The following is a 26766-nucleotide window of genomic DNA, read 5'->3' on the forward strand; positions in this document are numbered from 1 at the left end:
TCTTAAAGGTTGATTGCTGGAATCAAATGAGATTTGATTCATGAAATTTGCTATCAGTGTTTCTCAAAATGTGGTCCTGTGACCATAGAAGGTGTGTGTGGGGGAGGTGGTCCTTGAGTCTCAGGGAGCCCATGAGGTCAAACTATTTTCATAATAACATTGAGAAATTATGTGCCTTTTTCACTCTCATTATTTCAACACACTTAGAGTAGAATTTTCCAGTGGCTGGCACTGTGGTATGTGATCTTGCAGCAGATTGAACATAGAAGCAAAAATAAGAATCCACTTATTTATCTTAAGCCAAACATTATAGAGGCTTACCAAAAATAAAAAAATTGAGAGCCGCTGATATATATGAAAGTGCTATGTAAACGTGCGGTGACATTGATAGACAGTGCCATAGTCAAGCAGCTCGTCTGCTGCAGATACTGATTGTGCATGATCCACTCCATCTCCAGGACAGAGTCCTTAGTCTGGGGTCCAAGCTGACATCTGAACCATCTTCAATTGTCTCCAATTTCATGTATTGGTCATAGGTTTACTTTTTTAGAGTGAGAGTCCACAATTTGCAGTCCTAGGTCCTAAAAAACAAGCAAAGCTTTAGCCATTTCTATTATTCCCTCATCCCATCTCTAAGAAGAATAGTGACAGCCAAGGTGAGAACACCTGCAAATAGTGGTTCAAGGCTCTTAGGACTGTGGCCTGGGCTTGAGCATCTCTTGAACTCTTGACCCTTACTTCCCTGCTTGTGGGAGAGTGTAGACTTAGGCTAGCTTGTCTAGGCATGGGAGAAAGGCTTTCTCTATGTTAATACCATGCCTTTGTCATTTTTCTGGGCCTCCTGCATTTAGTGTGGTAGGAGTGTCCTAGGACCTGAAGAAGCGGCCTCCTGCATTTAGTGTGGTAGGAGTGTCCTAGGACCTGAAGAAGCGGCCTTAGCCTGTGGACCAGAAAGGGCCCAGAGACTGGTGGCATCATGATGTGGGCACTGAACATAGAGACCAGGAGTTATTACCTCGAGTTTATTTGGAGTCCCAAACTGGAGAATTAAACAGGATTATATCAGACTCTCCTGGCACCAGACCAAGGCTGTTTGGGATGGGTATTCATGCCATCTCTGTCTCTATCTTGGACCTTTGGAAGCTGAACAAATAGTTGGGTGTCTGTAGAAATTATTATTTCATGCTTCCTACTGCAGTTTCTTATGGTATTTTTATTAACTTTAATGGTAGCATCTGTTGAGAGTTTCTCATAATATTTTAGTATTCTTGTGAGAATTTAAAACCATTCTAATTATAGCTCACTGCCCCATATCATTTCTTGAAATTAATATTAATGGAAAACTCATATCTTAAGTATTTACTTGTTTCATATTTCCCTAGTATCAGTTTTTGGATCAGATATACATACAAATGTATATATTACTGTTTCATGTAAGCATTTTATATTTATTTTTAAAAAGTTTATATATTCAATGGATAACTTCACAACATTCAGGGGTCCTACTGTGTAGATAAAGTTTTTAATAACAAAATATATATCCTTTTTTGAGCATTTTGTTGCATGATTCAATGTGTAGTGTTGTCATAAACTTTACCACTGAGACCATCTTTCCTATTTGTTTCACTTTTAAAAATAATTGATAAAATACTATTTTTAGGAAAAATATGAAAAATGTGCCAAGTCATTTATTTTAGACTAAAATCTTCTGAAATTTTTAACTATAGAATTATATGTAAGGTTATTGGTTTAGTGTAGATTTTAGAAAAGAACACTTTATTTTTGAATTTTTGTGAAATGCACATTTATATAATGTAAATTCAATCAGTTCTCCCTTTGTTATTGTCATAACTCTCTCTTCTGTTTGAGGAATTACTCAGAGGTGACCCAAAGCTGTAAATGCTGTCTACATGTTAGTAGCATCTTGTAAAAATTGGAATACATTTAGTTTGATTAAGCTGTAGTTCATTGGATTTTAATGTGCTATATGTTATGTATTTCAGAAACTCCAGAAAGGAACTTAATGACATACGATTTGAGTTTACTCCAGGAAGAGGTAAGTTTTAATTGAAATTATTATTTTATTGCTGCAAAGAGCATTGAAGAAATTGATTACAAGCGTGTGGTTATAATTTGCTATTCAAAAATGCTTTCTCTGAAAGTGAAGAAAGGAGGATGGAAGGAAGGTAGGGAGAGAGGAAGGATTTGCAGTAATTGGGGGTAATCCAAACCAAACCTGTACTGACTACAAGAATTCCTGTGACATGCTGTATGGTTTATATACACATACAAATGAAATACATTAGCTCAACCATGACAATAAACTCTGGCGTGGTGACACAGGGCCTAGGGATATTGTGATGAGTGTAGTGAGTAACATAGAGCAGTCCTAGTGAGAGGTGAGCAACAAACAAGACATCACACAAAGAAGTGCTATACTTTGGCCCTCTGCTCTCAACCTACCGCTTGGTCGGAACCCTGCCATTCTTGCAGCTTCAAGGCTAAACTGGTTGCTCTCTCAGCTCCTGGATGCCTAGAGTTCACAGAACCATGTCTCATTTCTTGTATCTTTAGCACTTGACTAAGTGCCTGCTATTCAGGAGGCACTTGTTTTGGTTAATTAGTGGATAAATAGCACATATGAACAGGCTTTGGAGACCACAGGATTAGTTGTGAAGCAAAAATTGCTATTTCCCCTCTTTAGTTCATAACCAGAAGAATCCAAAAAGGTGAAAATCAGATGCTAATGCTGAGACTTCCTGTTGTCCCTGACCTGGTTTCCGATTTTTAAGTACGTGAAAGCAGCTTCAATGTGTTTATTGAAAATCTTCTAAAATACCTTCTATTATTAAAATAAAATACATTAGGCTCATACATTTGAATATATTAATATACATTAAGCCAATAATACTCTGTAATTATTTTATGTAGTAGAGCTCCATGTGAATTTTGATTTGATTAAATACATCATATTAGCTAAAATTTTGAAAATTCTGAACCTTCCTTGTGTGATATCTGGTCAATGAGTTAACTGCTTTGACCTCCCTGCTGTTAGAACCTGTAAGAAGGCACCAACTCAGACATGGACAGGAGCCAGAGCAAACTGTGGGGATTTCAGGAAACCATGTCTATTCATGTTTGGTTTTTTAAAAAAAAAAAAACACTATTGGCCAAGCAGAACATGTTCCTGGGCCAAATGTGGGCATAGACTCGCTGACTCTCATGTCTAGTCCCCTGTCAACATCAAGATTTAATGATTCCTAGTATGTTTAAATTAAAGTAACATAAGAAGTATTTGTTACAAAATATATGCAAATAGGGCCCCAGTAAATTTGCGAATTGATCTTTCTTTCTGGGAACATCCCCATCTTGGGAGTTTAGAGTCAGTCTGTGAAATTGTACAGCACTAATTTCTATTACCCAGAAGCATTTTGTTTTGTCATAACATAAGAATATTGACCAGTCAGTGGTATGATAAAGTCGGTAACTATATGCTAAATGCTTTCAAGTACAGTAAATAAAAGAATAGATTCTTCTTTCAAGGTTTTTTTTTTTAAAAATTTAATTATTTAAAATTGGCAGCAGCAAAATAAAAGTTAACTTGAATTTCGAGAGATGACAAAGAAATGAATTTCTAAGTTGAGGATTTTAGAGGAGAAGATGGCCCTCTCAACATTACCGGACCTCCTTGCTGGCTTTAGCAGCCTTGTTTGACATTGTAGGCTGAATCTGCTTTTGTTTCCCGGATAGAAATTGTAGTGTTGGCTTCCTGATGATACCTGGCCTTCCCTGGCCAGCTAGTAAGGGAAACACCATGGATGTGTCACCGTACTTCTGTGACTACTGAAGCTGTCTGCATTCAGGTGGTGTCTGCACTGGGCATGCATTGTACTGTGTCTGTGCTGTATGCACACGTAAATGTGTAATATGGCATAGAGTGAATAACATAAACATACTGAATATTCTCTGCCTTCACATGAGAGCAAGCCCTTTGCACTTATTGTGTTGCCATATATTCTGCAAACCAGAGCAATTATGATTATTTATGATGATTTTAACCTGTTTACTATTAGGCATGTTAAGCAGCTTAAAAAAATGTTACCAATTACCTTCCAGTTTCTGTTCTAAACCAGTGCTGATCTCTTACTCACATGCATACAAATAACTAGTTAATGGTATACAAACATGGGATATTTCTCTTTTGGGCCAAAAATGGCCAGCATGACCCTTGTGCTATTTTAACGTGACTGATCTGGTGTTTAGGAGTCCTGAAAATCATAGGCAGTGCTATAAACTTTAATCATTTGGGAAAGTCCTTTGCTTTGGTACTGTTTTAGTGCTAGCCCTCAATGAGGATTTGCTCGATTATTCCATTTTAAACTACATTCTGTGAGCATAGCTCCTTACTCAGGTGTAAGATCTTATTGATACTTTCGACGTGGTAGTAACACATCCAGATGCTTTAATAGATGATCAGTCCATAGAAATGTAATCACTGCCTGCTGTGTGCACTGTGCCTACTAGGTAGGCACTGGAATTCAGTACACTTTTTGTAGAGAAGTTTCTAGTGGCATCCAGGAGAATGAGATTATGAGGCTGAGTTTTCTAATCCACTTCATAAAGCTAAATCGTATGCAGAGTAGAGGGAGCCTCTCACCCTAGATTCCATGCTATGGGATCATTTTATCCCTCAGAGAATTTTATAAGGTGTTTTTTTTTTTTTGTACTTCTAGTAAGAACAAGACCCAAGATAAGCCTGCCATATATGGTATCTCATAGTTGAGAAAGATTCCTTTATTTTTCTTTTATGTTATTTGCATGTCTGTCTGTTATTCATTATAATGTGGAATGAGTAAAATGATGCAATGCCACAATTTCTCTACATACAATGAATGTACAGTGGCTCTCAGTTTTTTTTTTTTTATTGGAGATCCTGGAAATTTCGCTGTGTATGAAAGGAAGAAAGAGTGCACTAGAGAATGAGGTACATTTTAGATGATCCTTGGCCCGATCATCCTTATCACAGCTACCACTGATTGAGTAATTACTATGTGTCAGACACTGGGCAAAGCACATTAAAGCCCACAATGTGAAAGACAATTTTACCTTCAGCAACACACTCAAGTGGGTGCTCATAGGTGTGCATGCACACAGACCATGGGGGCAGCCTTAGGCATGCAAACTGCAGTGCAATTTAGATGCTTGTTTGGTTCAGCAGCAATACTTTGAGGTGCTCCCTGACTTTGGGACACTCAATCACTCAAGTCAAACCTTCTTTTAGGTTGTTGCCAGCTGCTGAGCCAGTTTTCTTCTCACCCAGCTGTGGTTCTGGACATTTGCGATAATGTCAGAAGGCCGTGGGGACCGTGTCATCTCCCTTGTAAAAACACAAGAGTTCATAATGGTTCTTTTGAGCACATTGCCATTTATTGGTTTCTCTTCACAGAGTCTTCAGACAGACTTCTCACTTATTACCATGTTCATTCATAACCTTTCAATTAAGTAATTTTGGTTATATTCACTTGCTACAGCCTGTTCAGTCCCATCTTTATGAGATTTCTAACTCCTGTCAGTTATCATCGAGAAACCACATTCTTTTATTCAGCCACATTTTCAGAGGATGAATCTGTTGCTATCAAATGATCAATGTCATGCTAAAGGAGTTTCTTAATAGCATAAATTTAAATAGCTCATCTTAATAGTCCAACGGGCTCAAAGGCTGTTTGTACCAAACATAAGGCTGTGTCAAGTGCTACCTGTTCAACCTTTGCCATAAATTCTGACTCAGTAGCTACTAATGATAGAAAAGGATTGATGATGGCTGGAATTAACCTTGGCAGGAAAGAAAAGCAGTGTCATTGGGACCTGTTAGGAGCTAATTTATAGAGGTACATTTGAGGATTAATTCAGGTGGTAGCCAAAAGGGCGAATGTTTTTTGGTTCACCAAAAATGAAATAATAATTTTGCAGGACTTCTGTTGAATAAATATCAAGATGCAAGTTCTGTATGGCAAAATATATTTCACATTGCTTCTGATTTTTCCTTCTGATAGAATCTGAATTGTTGAATTAAAACACATGTGGGTGATTTTCATAAATGAAAAATATCTTTTACATTGTACTGGGTTGTTGATTTTTATTTTATGGTTACTAATACATATTCATTTCACATTTGGACAGATACGGCAGATGGTGTATCTCAGGAGCTCTTCTCTGCTGGCTTGGTTGATGGTCATGATGTAGTTATAGGTAAATCACTTTTTAGTATATGGTGTCTTTTTGTTGATCTATCAAATAGAAATGCATTTGGAAACAAGTTTTCATAAAGGAATAATTTACTCTGGATTTTTGAAAATTTCTTGAATTATTTTATGTGGAAGAAGTATATATAGGAGTCGTATTTAATTTTCTATTTTTAAAAACTCGTAATTCTGCCCCATTTAATAAGAACCTCACTTATTGGAAATATAACAAAGAGCCGAGAAAACCCAAAAGTCCACAACATAACAAAAATATGATACTATAAATTCCATGCACCAGAAGTGCGGGAACCTCTGAGGTCCTTTGTCAGAGTTTCTCTGTTCTTTCTTTGGGCACAGTTCTAATGAACTTAGATATTAATTTTCCTAGCCATTAACAGGATTCATCACAAAGTCTGAAGGTTGGATGGGACTTAGGGATCATTCAGGCCTGTTCTTTAATTGTGTGCACAGGGACACGAATTCCTAAAAGGGTTCCTTCCATGTGTTGTCTGGGGCCATGCAGCTGGGTTGGGGCAGAGGCGCTTCCCTTTGGACCTTGGGCTCTTTTTACTGCTTTGAGCATGAACAGATAACTGCATGGAGATAGAAGAGCCAGCTAGACACAGATTTGCTGTCAGGAGCAGGAGGTGGCTGGCGGCCTCTGCAGAGTTATACGAGGCAGAGACGCTCTAAGAGGCCAAAGCTGTCATCTAAGAAAAAGTGTAGCCTGGTTCTACCCAGGGGGAGGGTGAGAAGCTCCACATTCCTAAGATAATCCTAAGTTTGTGAAAATTTTATGTAGTCAGTCCGTTGCTGGGTATTCATGTTGATGACCCTAAGTAATTAAGATTAGTTATTAACTTCTTAATGTTAACTATGGCATTAATTAATTATATTGTTAATAATTACCATAACATGGTATTAGGGTAATATGCGTTATGATAAAACTTTCTTTAGCAATAATCAAATGAAAATTGATGCTTAACATGACTTGGGCCCCTTAAATGATGTGTTTTAACTTAAAAAAATTCACGTGCTCAAAATAAATCCCTTCCCCAATAATGCTGAAGTTTGTGACTGAGGGAGCTTGGGGTGGATATGCTTTACCCATCAGAGTAATCTGTTCTTATCAATTCGATAATATAGGTCATTATAAAGTGAGATTTTTTAGTGAGTAACTGAGGTTTTAGTGGGAGATTAGGATTCTAAGTAAAGCATCAGTATCTTAATTTGTTACAAACAATATGTCATTAAATGTGAAAATACCTTTATAATTAGAAATAACTGAGCTCTTTTTCCTATTATATATGGTGTACATACTGATTTCCTAGGAAGCTCTGATTCCTCTGCCAAGTGATGCATATATAATGAGATAGACATAGTTTAAAGAAAAGTGGCATATACAGATATATAGACAGGTGTGTGTGTATTTCCTTGTCCATTCTACCTCTCACACTTTGCTGTAAAATCTACTAAGATCTCATGGCCAGCTAAATTCTTACCAAAATGTTCTGCTCAAATGCAAGGGGGAGCTTGAGCAACGAGGTCAGCTCAGCTTTGGTGTCTACTCTAAGTTCCCTCTCAGAGTTCTTTACGTTAGTGGTTCTTTGATAGACTTGAAAAACTTTTTCTCATTAGAAAAAATGAGCACACATGCTTGTGTGGTAGATGACCTGACAAAATGAGGAGAAAACTTAATGGCTTGATCAAGATGCCTTGTAAGATATGTTTTCCTTGATAAGAACTATGGTCCATACACGAAGCAGTCTGAATTAAAAAATAATAAAATAATAATTTTTAAAAAAACTTATTTTAAACATCAACTAATGTCTGTTACTGGGCGAGCAGTTAAGGATGAACTAGTCTTTTGAGTTGAGTTGATCCTGGCAGGTGATTGGGAATGTGGAGGCAAGAAGAGATTCTTGGAAAGGCACTAGATGACATCTTTTTGCGAGCATGGGCTGACTTCAGGCCTTCAGTCAACTGTAATGCACTGGTTTTTGTTTTGTTTTGTTTTGTTTTGTTTTGTTTGGACCCAGGCTCAGCTGAATCTATCTAAAGGATTTTTGACTATTAAGCTTTATAAAAGTGGAAATTAAGGCATGCTTCCTATACAACTTATAGAGTGTATCTTAAAAACAATAAGAAAGCTTCCATTTTTTTCATACTTTAATGCCCCAGATTTTTCATTTTGCCTTTGCTCCCCTCCTTGGAGCTAAAATGGAAGGTGTTGGAATTAGACCGAGCACATACAATTCCTCCTTCTCTGATAGCGCTAAAAATGGCTTATGGGGATATAGCACTACTAAGAGTTACTGTGTTTGTGTATTTCATTTGATTATCTCATCAATTTCATGAGGTAGAAAGGACAGGTTGTTTTTAATCCATCTTAATGGATGTAAATGGGGAGGTCAAAAGAAGTTTCTGGGATGTTGTATCTTGTCATGGTCTTTGAACTTGGCTCTTATGACTCCAAGCCCAGAGCCTAACCCTGACTGACCCTGACACTCTGTGTACAGTCAGTTCAGTATCTTCAGCCTTGAAAAGTAGATCCAGATCCTTTTAAATGATGCTTTTTGTGTCTCCTAGCGGGAAAAAATAGCATATCCTTACTTGTTTTTCATACATCAGTGGATGATTTATATTTTAATTGCAGACTGTTTGACAAATGATAAAGTGTGTTTATTTTTTAAACTAAAGATTTTATTTATTGGTTGATTCATGAGAGACCCAGAGCCATAGGCAGAAGAAGCAGGCTCCCTCCGGGGAGCCTGATGCAGGACTTGATCCCAGGACCCCAGGATCACGACCTGAGCCAGAGGCAGACACTCAACCACTGAGCCACCCAGGTGCCTCGATAGTTTTCTTAATTCTGTCTCCCTTGAACCTGTCCCAGAAGTTCTCTGTCTTCTCCATTATCATCTGCTTCCCTCTTTACATTTTTATTTCTTGAATCTCACAAAAAGCCCCCTCGCCCTCCGCCCCCTGTGCTCCTGCTATTCCTCTCCATGGCTTTATAGCTAAACTCCTCAGAAGAACCGCCCCCCGACTGTAATCCCTTTCCTCTCTCTATCTCCTGGCACAAGATGTGTCAAAGCAGAGGTGGCTGTGGCTGGAGCAGATTGAGCCAGAGGAGTGGAGGGAGGATTCGTGGTCTATGAATGATGCTTGCCACGTTCCTGGTTCCTCAACCCAGTGGTCTATTCTCTGTCCTTGCCCTAAGTGGTACTTCAACCCCACTGGGCAGTTGACAGTGCCTTTGCCCATGATAACTTTTTTCCTTTGGGTTCCAAGATTCCAGTCTTGGTTCTCCTACCTTATTGATGTTTCTTTCTCTCAGTCTTTTTCACTGGTTGCTCCTTATCCCTCTCAGCTGTAAATATTAATATGCTGAAGGACTTTTTCATTGGGTGTTTTGTCTTTTCTATAATAATCACTCCCTTGGTGATCACTTTCATAGTATTAACCTCTTCATTCTCCTATTCCCAAATGGGCTTCATTCTCCAGCCCAGTGAAGAATTCCAGACTGCAGTCCAGCTCCCTCTGTGCCATCTTCCCATGGAAAGCTGGTAGCACCCGGGGTTTACTTAGCATCACAATCCAGCACCTGCTGTTTCCTCCCAGGCAGTTCCCCGCCCCCCAAACTCTCCCCTGGCCCTAATCCCTGTGTTGATGTCAGCTCCATTCAGGTGCTCCAGCCAAAGATGTGCCTTATCCTTGTCTTTTTTTTTTTTTTTTCATCTCATACCTGACCTCCAGTCTACCCAAACATACCCAAAATCTGGCCATAATTCCCACCTTGCTTCCCATCCTGTTTCAGACTTCTTTCATCTATCACTTGAATTACTGCATTCATCTCTCTGCTGGTCTCCCTGCTTCTGTCTTTACTTCCTTCCAGCCTGTACCCATCACAGTAGCCAGAGACATCCGTGGAAATAGTAAGCCAGATACAAAAGGCCTCATGTAGGATAATTCTTTTGATATGAAATGACCAGAATATGCAAATCCATAGAGTCAGAAAGTAGATTACCAGGGCCTACTGGGGGGGAGGGTTGGTGAAGAAGGGGAATGACTGCTAATGGGTATGGGGTTACTTTTTCGGATGGCGCAGTTGTTCAGGAGTTAGAAATAGTAATGATTGCACAACCTAGTACTATACTAAAAACAGCTCAGTTGTGCACTTTAAAAGGGTGATTTTTATGATATGTGTGACTTATATCTCAATAAAAAAAGTAAGCCAGATCACATTAATGCTTTAAATAAAAACTCTCTCAGGGCTTTCCATCCCACATCTCAGTGGCTTACAGTCCCCAGCCTGGTCTGTCCCCTCACTTCTCAGACTTCATGCCTCACTTCTCTTCTCCCCGTTGCCCATTTCAGCCCAGCCATACTGGGTTTTGTACTAGGAGGGATGCTCCTTCCCTAAGTACACCTGTCTGGCTCCTAGAGCTTAAATGCTGCCTCTCAGAGGGACCTTCTTTGACCAGCCTACTTAAAATTGCAACCCATCCGCCGTCCTCCAACTCCTTCCTGATTTAATCATTTTACCAAGTCTCTCCCAGTGTAATAGGCTGTCTGTTTCATTTATTTAGTTAACTACACAAGATTTTCCCTAGAGTGTAAGTTTCCTAAAGGCCAAGATTTTTATCTGTTTTGTTAACTGCTATGCTCCCACTGTCCCTGACTTCATACCTCACATGGCTGGCACTCTGTAAACACTTGTCAGGGAAAAACAAACACTATATTATTTATTTATTTATTTATTCATTCATTCATTCATTCATTCATTCATTCATTCATGAGAGACACACACAGAGAGAGAGACAGAGACACAGGCAGAGGGAGAAGCAGGTTCCATGCAGGGAGCCCAATGTGGGACTCGATCCCAGGACTCCAGGATCACGCCCTGGGCAGAAGGTGGCGCTAAACTGCTGAGCCATCCGGGCTGCCCAACAAACACTATTTTTAAATATACAGGTATCTCATAAACATTTACTTTAGGAAAAAAAGGATATTTTGAGTATAATATCCTCGTATTTTAAGAATCTTTTTTTGTTTTTAGGAATCTTTTAATTTTTTAATTTTTTTTCTTAAAGATTTTATTTATTTATTCATGAGAGACACAGAGAGATGCAAAGAGAGACGCAGAGACACAGGCAGAGGGAGAAGCAGGCTCCATGCAGGGAGCCTGACGTGGGACTCAATCCTGGGACTCCAGGACCACACCCTGGGCCGAAGGCAGCGCTAAACCGCTGAGCCACCTGGGCTGCCCGGAATCTTTTTTGAGACTGCAGAATTCAAGTACCATTGTATAAACATGAAATATGTTCAACTTGACAACTGTACAAAAAAAAAAAAAAACATAGTCCAGTTCAGCTTAGAGCTTTGGCATCTAGAGGTTTGAATGATTTCTTAGTGTGTATTTTTCCATCTTCCATAATAGAAACTAGCAGCTAACATTTAAAGAGGTTAAAAAAAATCTCCCCCCATCCCCATCAGAATATTCTCTTGAATTTGAGTAAATGCTGAGGGCAACATAAAAAAAAACAAAAACCCAAAAGAAGCAATAGTATATGTTATGGAGCAGTGAATGTTATGACTTTTACTATAATGTAACAAACGTGTTAGAACAGCACCTAGCTTCAGGCAATCTGCCTTCAGTAGGGGAACCTTTACAAACCACACTTTGGATTGAAGAAGAAATGGTACAGTGACATGGAGTGATGGCTTTTGTGCAAAAGCACAGCCGTGCGGCGATTAAATGCACTGTTTTTTTGGAAATCATAAACCTACTTGAGTTGTGCTCAAATGCAGCACTACCATGAGGCAAGAAACAGGAGACATTTTAGGCCCCTGTGGAAGTAGAAACTGCTAGGAGTGTCAAGGCCTCCTGGACGAGTGTTGGTCTAAAAAGATAATTTCGTAAGATGCCACAGTTGGTGTCATGCATGTATAAATTTGCGTGTCTCACCTGGCCGGGAGGACTGCTAAATCCTAACAGACCCATCAGATCTGAGTCCTTATTTCAGTTGTTTCAGAGAGGGATCCCAAGGATCACGGATGTTGTAAGGCAGCAGAAAAAAACTTGTTTCCTTTGCCTTCTAGTTGAAAAACAGTCAATCAGAAGTTTTCTCTGCAGTAGTAGCACAGGGATAAAGCAAACAAAACCCCAACTCATGTGTGAAAGACAACAGAAGTTCTGAATTTTGTCAGACCTTGTGAGACATGGTACTTTTGCATCTGTCTCACTTTTTTTTTTTTGGCTTTTCAAGAACATATTTATTTCTCAAAGGAGAATAAACATTTTATATAGTTGTATAGCCTGTATTTTTTACTGAGTATATTATCATTTTCTTATTTATTTTTTAACATTTTATTTAAATTCAATTTGCCAACATAGAGTATAACACCCACTGCTCATCCCATCAAGTGCCCTCCTCAGTGCCCATCACCCAGTCACTCCATCCCCTCACCCACCTCCCCTTCTGTAACCCTTTGTTGTTTGCCAGAGTTAGGAGTCTCTCAGGGTTTGTCTTTCTAATTTTTCCTACTCAGTTTCCCTCTTTTCCCTTATAGTCCCTTTCACCATTTCTTATATTCCCCATATGAGTGAAACTATAGGATAATTGTCTTTCTCCAATTGATTTATTTCACTCAGCATCATACCCTCCAGTTCCATCCATATCAATGTAAATGGTCTTATCATCCTTTCTGATAGTTGAGTAATATTCCACTATGTATATAGACCACATCTTCTTTATCCATTCATCTGTTGAAGGACATCGTGGCTCTTTCCACAGTTTGGCTATGGTGGACATTGCTGCTATGAACATTGGGATGTAGGTGTCCATTGTTTCAGTACATCTGTATCTTTGGGGTAAATACCCAATAGTGCAATTGTGAGTTATAGGATAGCTCTATTTTTAACTTTTTGAGGAACCTCCATACTATTTTTCAGAATGCCTGCACCAGCTTGCATTCCCACCAACAGTGCAGGAGGGTTCCCCTTTCTCCACATCCTTGCCAACATTTGTTGTTTCCCGTCTTACTAATTTTCGCCATTCTCACCAGTGTAAAGTAGTATCTCATTGTGGTTTTGATTTGTATTTCCCTGATGCCCAGTGACGTGGAGCGTTTTGTCATGTGCCTGTTGGCCATGTGTACATCATCTTTGGAGAAATGTCTGTTCATGTCTTCTGCCCATTTCATGACCAGGTTGTTTGTTTCTTGGGTGTTGAGTATGATAAGTTCTTTATAGATCTTGGATACTCTTTTGAATGAGTATTAGGAGGAGGAACACTGCTGGGCATCTGAAGCTAGCCAGTTGTCCATCCTACTCAGCAGCTCCTGCAGAGATCCAGTCCAGGGGCCCAGATTCCACAGTGAGTGATCACTGGGAGAGGTAGCTGCTTGGCAGCTGCCTTCTGAAACAGTGCCTGCTGCCTGTTCTTTGCTGGGTTTTTATACCACCACTTCCTGGCTTTTAACAACCTATGTGTGTATCTTTTTCCTTTAAGTGGAGTTTAGAACCAGATGTTGGAATTTCTATTTCCTGAGAAGGGAGCTGTGTTTCTGCATTCATTTACACAATTTTCTTTGGTAGCATTTGAACCTAGCTGAGTAGTTTTTACTGCCCTGGAAGCAAATATCAGCTATATGTATTCTCAAAGCTGTCTCGGTGGACTTCTGGACATACTCTTCATTGCCCTGGAATGCTCTTTTCCTGCACATGAGAATCCTGCTTACAACCTGTCTGCCCTTCGAGATGCACCATAAATGCCGTCTCCGTGAAGGCTTCTCTGATGCTTGCCACCTCCGTAGCAGATTCAGGAGGACAGCTTTCCCTTGTCGTGAATGCCAGAGGAACTGTATTTTACCACATTTAGGGACATGTGGCTTTCATCCTGCTGTCCCTCCTGGTGCCTGCCTTCTCTTTGTCTGGAGTTTGAGAGTGAAGACAGGCAAGACCTGTCTTCTGTTTTATTGAATCTCTGCCATTCTTGCCACACTTGGTAAATATGCCTATGGATAAATATCCATTTAATTCATTCAATTCCATTTGGCAAACTTAATGTTGGAATTGATTGATCATTGCAACAATACAGATATTATTGTACCTCCTCAGGAATGAAGAGTAATTCACCATAATTGATGTTTTCCTATCGCTCTGCCCCTGTCACCTTTTTGTCTCTCCTAAGAATTGACTTCTTGGGACGCGTGGGTGGTTCAGTGGTTGAGTGTCTGCCTTTGGCTTAGGGCATGATCCTGGGGTCCTGGGATTGAGTCCCCTCATTGGGCTCCCTACAGGGAGCCTGCTTCTCCCTCTGCCTATGTTTCTGCCTCTCTGTGTGTTTCTCATGAATAAATAAATAAAATCTTAATTTAAAAAAAAGAATTGACTTCTCCTGTGACTTTTGAGTCTTGGGAAAGAAACACGTTTGGTCTAGAAGGCCTTTTTTCCCTCTTGGACCTGTTGAGGCCAGTGTCTGTCTCAAAGCACGCACCCTGAGCTGTGTGTGTCACTCTTATTTTAGATGCTTATTAAGAATGCACATTTCTGGGCTCCAGTCTAGAGCCACAGAATCTAGAGTCTTGGGCTTAGGAGTGTAGAAATGTGTATTTCTAAGAAGCATCCCAGGTCATTGCCACTTCTTTACTTTCCGCTTGCAGGAGCCTTTGGAGACTGTTTTAGCTTACTTGCATCATCTGTATCTTTTCCAGTCTCACTGATTTCTGTTGCTCTTCTGTCTCATTTTATTCTCTCCTCCCTTCTAAAAGTCTATTTTAAAACCATGCCAGTTAACTTTTTTAAATTGAGTGTGTGTAAACGGTATAGATGTGTGGAGATACCTTGTTGGTATAAATTTTTACCATAATGAGTCCGTGGGTTTTTTCCTAAAACCCTTGCTGCTCAGGATGCAATGCAGCCTCCTGGTGGCCTTCAGCTTTTCTACATCTATTTAATGGCAAGCTTCAAAGTGTGCAAGCAACCAAACCTTTGCTCATTCAGAAGCATATAGTTGGGTGTGTAAAATGCTTTGTTTCCCTGGCTTTAGCCAGGGATAGTACAATCTGCTACAAGTTATCTGGAATTTCTTGGGCAGCAGTATGCTTTTACAATGAAAGCCTTGGGAAAGCTGTGAACATATCTCTTATATTTGCTTCAGTGATTATGCTGTGATGTTTACTGATGTTGAAATTTAGTAAAGGAAAACTTCCATTAAAAAATATTGTCTCTATTATACAACTGGACCATGATTTCAAAGTGGTGACAGATAATAAAAAAGGAAGAAAACTCGTTAAGTCCTTTCTGGGTTTTAGACAGGCTTGGGGTTAGTTGAATGATGTCAATAAATACAGCTGAGTGATTCCTGATTAAAAGTTGTCTGTATGTTAAGTTTAATAGTCTAGGGAATTAAGGATTGTGAGTGGCTTGGGAGAACTATACTGATTGCTTTCCTTATATATACTTAACCAGAAATAAATGTTGACCAGTTTAATATGGCACAGGGTTATCATTTTCAGAAATGCACCACACTACAAATTTGATTGTAGCTCATTGCTCCTGGCTTCCCAAGTATCTTTTTTTTTTCCTTTTAAAAAATCTGTATTGAGGAATACAATAGAGGAAAAGTTATTTTAACATGAAAAATTAGTATACAAAAATTATTTAAAAATACTTAGAAGTGTTAAACTGGACTATCTAATATAAAACTACTGTGCGTTCAGATGAAGGACTATCATTTTTAGCTGAATTAAAATACTCAGAAATTGAGCTCTTTGGAAAGGGCTGTTTGCTCTGTGCAGCGCTGGAGATAGGTCTGTATAAATGTGTAGAGTGCATATGTACACACTTTGAACATTAATTTAGTCACAGACCTAAGTTAATGTATTTGTAAGTTTGATTGCAGCAGAAAGACAGACTGAAGTAAAATGTAATTCTTATTTTAACAGACCATAATTTTTATAGTCTGGTGACCATCCTCCTCCTGCCCCCAGAAATTCAGAGGAATTAAACAGAAGAAACATTTTCTTAGGAAACCAAGTCAGAAACTAAAAATAAGCTGCCTACACCTGTGGTGAAATTCACTGTCAGCCCCATCCACCCCCTCTGCTTGCTTATCTGCAAATTCTAATGGGAAGTGATTGACTATCAGAGAGTAAGGTTGGCAGACTTCTTGTTTTAAAGACATCCTGATTTAGGAGGGAGGGGGCAATTTAAAATTACCTTTCAAAATAATAGGCAAATGTTATTTCCAGGAACTTTTAGAAAAACATAAAATAGCACTTGTAGTTTCCTCAAAGGTGTTCTCGGTTTCTGTATTACAGGATTATGAATTAGCGCAGCAGTAAACCACACCGTAAGCCCTAATTTTCTAATTAACTTTGTCACTCTTTATTTGGTTAGGAGTTGTGGATCCTTTTTAAAACCACCGATATAGATTCCAGTTAAGATCTGCACTTAATTTCACTTAAATGAAACAAGAGCCTGCAAGTGGATTAGTCTTAGATATTCACTAAGTTAGCAGTCTTGCTCTTTTCAATTACTTTAAATTGTCTTACTTTAATTTATGTTAATCTAGATTTTAACTCTAGAATCAGATATGCCTGAGGATTACATTCAGTATCCAAACTTTCTGACTGTAGAATTACAATAAACTCCCAAATAACCAGTCCCTACTTGTAGTCAGAATATCTTTCTGGTGAAAGTAAAGTAGGTTTATCCTGGTGCAAGAAACCGATCTTTCTAATATGCCTTTTTTGTGTGTTTTTTAACACTACCAGGTACGTAGGATTTAAATTAGATAGCTTTTTTCCTAACAGTCTGCCCTATTAGTAAATTGATTTGTCTTTGGCTAGAGTGAATGAGTGAGTGTGTGTGTGTGTGTGTGTGTGTGTGTGTGTGTGTGTATTTACCCACTTCAGAAATCTCTGAGCCCACATGAATTTTAACTATTCCATCAATAGTATAGTATTGTAGATACATGTACATGCCCAGTTGTGCTTGTTAATAGACTGACAGGCAAATCTCCTAATCCCAAACCAAATCTTGCTATTTTTTTTTTCAGTCTACTAATAGAGATGAAAGAGAAGATACTGGCTCCTAATTTCTTATATAACAGAAAATAGAACTCCTTGTTTACCCAATCAAAATTTTAAACCAAGAAAGAAAATTAGGTCAACATTTTAGATGCAATATGGATTTGTCATCACTATTTTCAGCTTCATGTCTAATTATAATCTTAAATTTGATCCTGTAGCTTGCATTTGCTTACCATTTTTTTAAAAAAAAAGAAGACCAGCTTGCCCAATCTGAGAAAATTTTTCTTCTTGTATTCCTTGAGTATCCAAAAGGCACATAAGAATGTTTTCACCCCAGATTCATTTTAAGATCAGGAGAGACCTTGACCCACCACATTGACACTTTCCCCATTGACATTCGTGCCCAGTCATGTTCCTGAGCTAATGTTCATCAAAAGTAACCACTGTCCTGGGTAAGCCATGGCAAGCATTCCATAAATTCAGGTCTTCCTGGAGGATTTCATGTCTGGGGAGACATAGAACCACCCAGTAGGAATTTGTAGCTGGGAAGCATTTGAATGCTCACGGGCCTGGCTCTACCGTCCTTCCACCCAAGTACCCTGTGGCACACCACAAAAAGGAGCTGCCCATTAGACTGGGGAGGAAGATTTTTTTTTTTTTTTTGGCCTAACTTTTTAATAGCAAAATGCCTTCATCTTTACCCTTAGGGAGCCTGGTCAGCCTTAAAAGGGTTATTACTGGAAATGAGAACATCCCATTCAGAGTATCTTTTCAGTAATAGACCCCCAGGAGGACCAATTTATAACAAATCTTGAGACTTCTTATCCATTTGTGATTGTTAGCTAGATCCTTAGAAACTCAATATGTTCATGACTCTCTTCACTGGATGAATGGATCTGGGGTCATCACGCTGCCAGCTCTCTTCACTTTTCTCATCTGCCTGTGATATAAAAGGTCAGAAGGACAGGAAAGGGCTTCCAAATTGCCTAGGCTCTAACCTTGGTTTCCTTCCCTATGAGCTCTCAGTTCTTCACATTTTTCTTAATGTTTTGCTGCTTGTAGTTGTCAGTGGAACTGAGTGGGAAGTTGAGAATGGTATGCACTGAAAACTTAACATCTAGTAGAAAAATGGAATACAGATTAGGGGATGTGATTTGGACAGCACTATACTTGGGAAACATAAAAATGTTATAGATTGTTCTGACAAATGGGCTTCTCAGCCCCTGACATGGTAGGCTTGCTGGAGCTCTCAGGATTTCTTAAAAAAAAAAAAAAAATTGGCTTTTTTACTTAGTGCTCACGAAAATTGTTATCAGGTAAGGAATGAATATGAGATAATCTTGATATATTTTTAGGATAGATTTTTTTTGTAATGTCAAAAACACAGAACTTTATACAAAATGAGCAATACTTTTCATTACCAGTAATTAAATACAACAGTTCAGGCGGCTTGGCATAATCTGAAATATCCATGAACTCAAATGTCTTCAGACTAAATAGTTGTTAGCCAATAAGAACAGATACTCCCCTGGGCTAATACTGAGAGTCCCCAAAGGGCTGTGTCCCAGGGGCCCATAAGTCACCGTGTCAGTGCTGGTTACCATGTAGTGGGCTCACTCTCTTCCCCTCCCCTGCCCAAGAGACTGAAGCATCCTCACTGGTCTCACCAGCCAGCATGAGGGACCTGGTGCCTATAACAGGGTGCAGCTTTCTGAAGGTCCTGGGATGCTTCCTATTACTGGGCCAGAGTGGTACCTGCTTCCATGCAAAAGTGGGGACAGGAGCCTTCTATCCCACTTTGTCATCCAGGTCCAGAAGCTACCCTACTCCATTTGTTCAATAAGTAGGGCATCTGATCTACTCTGTGCCAGGTATACCAGGTGAGCAAAACAGAGTTCTTATCTCCAGAAAGCCCCCAGTCTAATAGGAGAGGAAGACAGACACAGGTCTGAGTAAAATTACAAACCATGAGAAGAAAAAGTGCTCTTTTGTGCTATAAAGAAAGCAATAAACAGGGGTCCTCATTTAGATTCAAGAGCAGAGTAAGCCCCTCTGAAGAGGAACTGTGTGAGTGAAGTCTTCGATTTCAGCCTGGCCATGCAGGGCAGAGAGGCACAGCTTGTGCAGAGATAATGAACTTGGTAAAAGATGGCCAGTGTGACCAGATCAGGTGAATGAGGAGAGGGTGACATGAAATAAGGCAGAGCAGGAGGCAGGGCCAGAGAGAGCAGGACCTTGTAAAAGGCCATTCACTGCAGTGCCTTGTTAGAACCAAATCCTAGCCTTTCCAGTTGAATTGAATCACTTTGTAGGTAATATATAAAATTTAGCCTTTTTCCTATCAAAAAGGGCAAGTAAATTCTTTCCACTAGCCTCATTCATTCTGCAGGGAGTCTACGTACATAGTTTACGTGGGCTCAGATCCTTTGCTGCCTGGACTTGAGTCCCATCTGACCGAGGTGAGTAGGACAGGACAAGACCCCTGGAGGACTTGAGGAAACAAAACTGAATGGTGTTTCAGCACTCTGTGTTCATTTACGTTTGAGGGCATTGAAAAGTGAGGAGTAACTTAATGTTTGGGAACCAGGAGAACTTCAGAAATGCCTTCTGGTGATTCTGAGTCCAATTATTCTATCAAAGGGAAGATAGGAGTTCTAGAAGGGGGGAGAACTTGGGCACTAATTGCAGATATCTGCTTCCATGTGTATTCCCAAGGAGAATGAAGTATATTTTTCATTTCATTATATTGCCTTAATTTCACACAAATTATGATGTGGGCTAAGGTAGCCTTAAATATACAGTAGAACTATTATCATTATAGTAGAGTACAGAAGACATAAAATATTCATGTTCTTTGGGTTAAAGCTTAACTTGCCATTTTGAGTCCTCTAATTGTGGGTGAATTTAGCAAATTTTCTTTCAGGGACCAATACTCTAATTACCTAAATTAAAGTAGGAATTCCAGTTAGCCTTATGTTCAGAATGCAGGCATAGTAAAATAAGTTCTTGTTTAGCTGACCTTTATCTTGGTGAACTGGATGTGGAGCTGAGACCATGTTTTCTCACAGTGGTGATTTCTAGAGTGTTTATAAACTAGTAAAGCCATCTGATAGTCCTGGTCATTCCTTTTTTTTTTTTTTTTTTTTTTTTTACCCTCTATTTACGGGCTTTATTCTCTATGCAATACTTTCTTTCCAGGAAAAAAAGCTTTCCAAATTTCTGGAGTAGGGGAGAGTAGAGACAATAAAAACACTGAATGGCATAGAAATTACTATACAGAACTCTGTCCAGGCTCCATTATCATACAGGCTCCATTAACTAACATCTCCTGTAATTATTTAAATAACCGATTGCGGATTGATTGGTTATTGTCTCTGGAGTGGCCTTCTGGCTTTCCGCATTGTTTACTGATTTTTGTGATTTAACTGAGCAAACATCCCCATCCTGTTAGACTCTCACCAGCTGAGACACACAGAGACCGGGTGGTGTAGGCAAAGAGCACCAGCTTTCAAATTAGATGCAGGTTCGGATCCCAGCTCTGTCGGTTAGTAGATGTGATTTTGGGAGGTTACTTCATCTCTTATCCTCCATTTGTTCTTACCCACAGAGGGACTCACTTAACCCACAGAGCTGTGATGAGTCGTATTTTTATTACATGGAAAGGTTAGTGTGATAGCAAGCCTGTAAGAGGCACTGGGTACATGGTGGTTCTTTCCTCTTAATACTTGGGAGTCTGTTCATCTGGCCCCCACATAAGACTTCTTTAGTGAGATACCAGCGAGAGATGGAAGGCAGCCCTATGTGTTCCCCGAGGGAAATGAGATTCCACTCCTCGGCAGGGAGTGGAGATAGAAACTCTACGTGAGGAGGAATGACTGAAGCCCTACAGTCTACATAGAATCCATGAGAGGCACCAGATTTACCTCTGCTGCCTTGGTGCCGGGAGTGGGAGTTCCTGCTCTGGCCCACACAGCACAGGACAGTGGTAAACGGACACTCAGGAAGAGGCAACAGGATGATCGGTCCTACCAAATGGCTTACTTGTGGTCAGCCTGGAGGTGACTCTAGGGACACTTCGTTTAGTTTTCTATGTGTTTCCCTGTGACTGAGGTTGCCCTGTCCTCCTGCCAGGGAGGACATCACATGTATGTACTGCTTGACCCCAGCAGGAGCAGTCAGGAAAGAAATGTGAACCTGCCTCCCCTGCCCCATCCCTATGAGGCCTGCCTTTTGAGCTCTGCTTCTATAGCCTAGGATCTAGCTCTTTCTCTCTCAGGTTTTGAGTTCTTTTTTTTTTTTTGAGTTCTAGTTCTTTCCCCCAGAGACTTACCTCTTCCTCTGATACTTGGCAACAGGAATGCCCATCAATCAAAGGGAGTTTATATCCTTGTCTCAAGGAAGCTCATGTTTCTTTTTCCAAGGGAGTGGAGCCATGCCCGTCACCTTGACAGGACAACTCAGACAGAAGACGTTGCAACAGGCCTAATATTTTTACGAATGAGTAGCTGACCTCTGTGAATTTGACCCATTGAATTAAGTAATGCTCTCAGTTCCCTTGCTAAAATGCACTGGTGATACCTAATATCCTAGGCATCTCCTGCTCCCCACTAGGAGATAGAGATAATACTCAAGTATTCCCCGCACCTCAGCTCCATGTCTGCTCCCACCAGGTAAATTCTAGGGTTTTTTGGTTTTGTTTTGTTTTGTTGCTTTTTGCTTTTTCAAGATTTTATTTATTTATGAGATAGAGACAGGCAGACACAGGCAGAGGGAGAAGCAGATTCTCTGCAGGGAGCCTAATGCAAGACTCGATCCCAGGACCCCAGGATCACAACCTGAACCGAAGGCAGATGTTCAACCACTGAGCCACCCAGGTGTCCAGATAAATTCTAGTTTTAACAAGCATCTTAAACCTGTCTTTATAGATTTCTTAACGATTATTTAAATGATATAATTTTAATAAGATAGGAGTTAAAAAAGTGCATCGTTTCTTTAAAAAACGAATGGGATGCTTTGGGAAATCTGATAAAGGCACATTGTTAAATTGTTAAATTAAGTCGGGAACAGATAACTAGAAAGATTTTTTTTTTTAATATAGGGTTTTGTTTTTTTTTTTAAATAGCCGTGGCCCCGTGTCACAGATTGGTACATTGGTACAATGAATGTACATTGATATGATTTCAGTGAAAGCATTTAATTTGAAATCTCTTTGTATCATAGTTTTATGTTTCCCTGTTCAAACTGTCATTTTACATTAACCAGTTAACCCATACCATTGCCAATGTTATCAGATAAGAATATTTCTTCTGTACACACAAGACTTGACAATGCAATTTGCAGGGCAAAATGAAAATGTAGAGCCCCTTGTTCTAAAATCAAAGAGAAATTCAGAACGGTCTCAACAGAGGATCATGGCCAGCACAGAGCCCCTCTATGTCTGGGGCCCCATGTGTCTGCACAGCCTGAACTCCCTGACAAAGGGGCTGAGAAGGAGCAGTGGCGTTTGAGGATGTCCCTTAGCCCTCTGTTTCCAGTGCCAAGGAGCTACGCACCTGCCCGTTGCTGAGTTACGGGTTGGGAGGTCTTTATACTGAGCCAGATCCATTCTTCTTTAATCTCTGCCCAAGGCAGAACATATCTAATCCCCTTTTCAAATATTGATTTAAAACCCACCTTAATTTCATTTTCTTAATGAACTTTCTTCAGTGGCTGTGTGGTTTTATTTTATTTTATTTTTTTAAAACCTCCTCCATCTCCTCTCTCTTGCTACACTCTCTGGTTTTTCTGTATCCTTCTGAAGGGCAGTGCCCATCCTTATCCTGTACAGATGCCAAACTCCTAATGTGATATGGGGATTTGGAGCTTAAATGCGACTGGAATACCTCATTTTCACTAATGGCATCAAATGTTATATTAGAATTTTAGGTAATATAAATACCATTACTTATACTGAACTTGATAGCAAAGAAACCTACTTACTTTGTTAAAAAATTGTTAAATGTTTTATTATGAAATAATTCAAATTTGCAGTGAAGTATGTAAAAGACCACTGATTTAACATACTTCTCATTGAGGTTTGTTATTGACGGAATTGCAGTATAATTGCTCTGTGACGCATCCCCATTTACAATCTTTTTTCAACTGGCTGATACTTACCCAACATACTCTTCCTCTGTATTAGTATAGTTGAGTTTTACAACCCGAAGACCTTAACTCTGTCTAATATAACTTTTCTTCGTTTGGGCCCATATACATGGAGTGCCTATAGCTGTACTGGAGACCTCCTCTGGGGAGTTCTAAAACCAACATTCTTTCCAGCATAATTTTTAAGTTTATTAAAATTCTATGAAATGAACCTTGAAAGCATTATGCTAAGTGAAAGCAGCTAGACACAAAAGGTCACGTATTATATGATTCCATTTATATGAAATATCCAGAATAGATAAATCTGTAGAGACAGAAAATGGATCAGTGGCTGCTGGGAGCTAGGGGGGAGGCAGGAATGGGGAGTGACGGCTTAAGGATATGGGGTTGTCTTTTGGGAGTGATGAGAACGTCTTGGAACTAGATAGAAGTGGTTTCGTATTTCCAGTGTACTAAATCACAGAATTGTTCATTTTAAAAAGAATTACTTTTGTGTTACATGACTTTTGTCTCAAAAACGCTCTATGAAATGATATTTAAATATTTGGAATTCAGCATTGTATATAGTATGGAACTCAATAATGTTGATATTTCTTTACTAGTAACTGATGAGTATTGTTTACTATATACCCAGTCTCACGTGCTACTTTTTCCTGGTAGGCATGAAGATGGTTATTGACAGTATAGCAATTCTTGCAGATACATAGTGTTTTAAGAGCAAATTAAATTCCTATAATATTTGAGACTGTCGTTTCATTGTGCTCCTAGCAAATGGAAAGTTCTGTAACTCTCTAGTAATGTCTTAGGTGCTAGTATATTCTCTCTGGCCATTCACTTGAGCAGTTCACTGCTTGGTGTAAGACTATAATATTCCACACTGGCAAATGAAGGTGTTTGGGTCAAACCTAGAAAATTTTCCTCTGGGGAGACTCCAAATGGGAATGTCTTTTGAATAGAGTCATAAAAATGGCATCATTTGTATTTACTACTAACATTCATTTCCAAATAAGATATATCATTCTTAACAGATAATGGTATCTTAAGAAACGGGTAAGAGATCGATTTTTTTTTTTTTTGTAGTTCTGTGTTGTATGGATACAATTAATACCTATTAGAAAACCACACAAGATAAAAGTTGGCTCTTAGTGTTTTGAAGAATTTGAATGATTCTCCAGGAGAAAGTGCATTTTCAGTTGGTGTCATTTTAGCTAAACGTAATAAAATGATTAAAATGATTTAAATAAGAACTGTAGGTCCCAGAACCGGAAATCCAGAGGACAGGGAGGGTTTAAAGTTAGTGTGCTTTTCGTGCTTCCTTGCTGATTGTGTTGTTTTGTTCCATTTCCCTAACCACATTTGGTAGGCGAAATTCAACCTTAATTATGTATTATAGACTTTCCCCTGACTTTAAGCCATGGCTCCTTTTGTTTGAATAGGTTTAAAAAAATAGATCCCAAACTGTGGAAAAACTGATTTTTAAAATTACTGTAGTCCACATTTTCTATCTCAACTCTTAATTTAATCACAGTTCTTGAGGAAATGAACCTAGGCAGTCTTAATTGAAAGTCTCTATGCCTGTGGAATTCTTTTCCTCTGTTGGCATACCAAAATTGAAATCTGTTGAGCTTTGAGTTTTTACCGCAAAGCCTCTGAACCACATTTTAGTCAATAACTCCTCCCACACCTTTTTTTTTTCCTGCTCTGACTCCCAATTCCCAACTGTTCTTCAGCATTTTGCTGTCGTGCAGAGGTGCATCCCACTGGCCCAAGGCTTGGATCTTGTCGACAAATGTATTTTTGTTTGGCTTGGACGTTGTTTTTAAATTTTGGAATTAGCTGCCAACATTTTTTTTTTAATGGGAAAATTGACATAAGACTCCAGTTTTGTCTTGTCTTAGAAAAACCAGATCTGAAAACAACTGGACATGAAATCCTCCAAGGCAAAAATTCTGGCCCATCCTCTCTGACTGTTTTATATTCTCTCCCTGGCCCCTGAATACATTTGAGTTTCCACCCCCGTAGAGTGCATTAGTGCGAACTGGTGCCGTCCTGTTTTCTAACTTCATATATAGCGTGCCATCTCCTGCAGACCCAGATAAAGTTAAAGATGATTTTCTAAGCAAAACACAAGCCTGATTGTTCCTGCTTTGATGAGGCTATCAACATATAAGGCTCTACAGCTTTTTGAAGACTCCTATATCACTTTTAACTCTTTGGAAATCGTCAACATCCTTAAACAAGATTTTGGATCAGAAGAATTCAATGTGCACTTCATAGTCCAGTCTTGGAAAAGGTTTACGACCATTAGGCCAGTAAAAACGTAAAGTCCCACACCATTTCCTGTGATGGAGGAGGACTGACCCTAGGTAGCTGAGGAGACACAGAATCCTCAGGGAGCCACGCCGTTTAGTCAGTTGTGGTTTGGGTGCCTGCAGGAGTACCCCCTCCAGAACACCCGCTGTGAGTGTCACTCCTGCTGATACTCTGTCTATGCAGATTCCCTGGTCATTTATTAATACTTCATCCACTCCAGCTCATTAAGGCCAAACCCAATCAGTTTGTGGTCCCCACCTCACATGTAGAACTGCAGCATCAATATGCATACCATATTCATATGAGTAGATAATAAAGCAGCAGCAGCAAGGCATGGTGTTCTTGCTCAAAGAGGAGTACAGTGTCAGTCTCACATTTCCTTATTGCTCTTGAGGGTTATAGTTTTGACCTAGCTCCAAGACCTTTTCCACCCCCATCAGACAAACTCATTTTAAAACCCAAATGTACATCCCTTTATATTTTTCCAGCAGACTGTCACCCTCTCCTTTCCCCCCGACCCCCTCTGACCTGCCTGTCCCACACACCAGGGTGATGCCTGGGGCCTGAGTATACCAACACTAATAACAATCTCAGACGACACAACTTAATGTTCCATTCTTGGCTTAGTGTTTCTGGTCTGATTTAGATGTTTATCATGGAAAGTCTCATCATTGGGGAAGCATGTAAGTTGGAAGAAACCCTCATGTTCTCTTAGTAGTGAACTTAGTTGGCCATTATAACATTTTTAGGATTAATAGGATTTTGCAGACAGACAAGTTTTGAAAAGTATTTATAACTACTAAGCATTCCCATATAGTCAGTGTTTGTTACTTTACCCATCTAGGTAATCTGGATTGTCCTTAAAATTGAAACTGCTTTGCACTATTTCACCATGGCAACCATTTGAAATCCAAGTTCTCAATAGGTCATTGCCACTTTGGACTCTATTTAAGCACTGTGGGTAGTAATGCCTGGTAAAATGTAATTTCTGGAAGATGCTGGTCGTTCAGTGCCTTTGTTGAGT

General features: G+C 39.4%; 1 protein-coding gene across 3 annotated transcripts in view; it reads left to right on the forward strand.

Annotated features, from left to right (window-relative positions):
- STK39 (serine/threonine kinase 39) overlaps positions 1-26766 on the forward strand; it is a 292691-nt gene that overhangs the window by 229356 nt on the left and 36569 nt on the right. For all 3 annotated transcript variants that reach the window (XM_055307897.1, XM_055307899.1, XM_055307898.1), the window contains exons 15-16: positions 2004-2056; positions 6181-6249. In XM_055307897.1, the coding sequence (XP_055163872.1) occupies positions 2004-2056; positions 6181-6249 (122 nt within the window). The remainder of the gene's footprint in view (positions 1-2003; positions 2057-6180; positions 6250-26766) is intronic.

The sequence above is a fragment of the Nyctereutes procyonoides genome, unplaced genomic scaffold, assembly GCF_905146905.1.
Source record: "Nyctereutes procyonoides isolate TBG_1078 unplaced genomic scaffold, NYPRO_anot_genome, whole genome shotgun sequence".
NCBI lineage: Eukaryota > Metazoa > Chordata > Mammalia > Carnivora > Canidae > Nyctereutes > Nyctereutes procyonoides.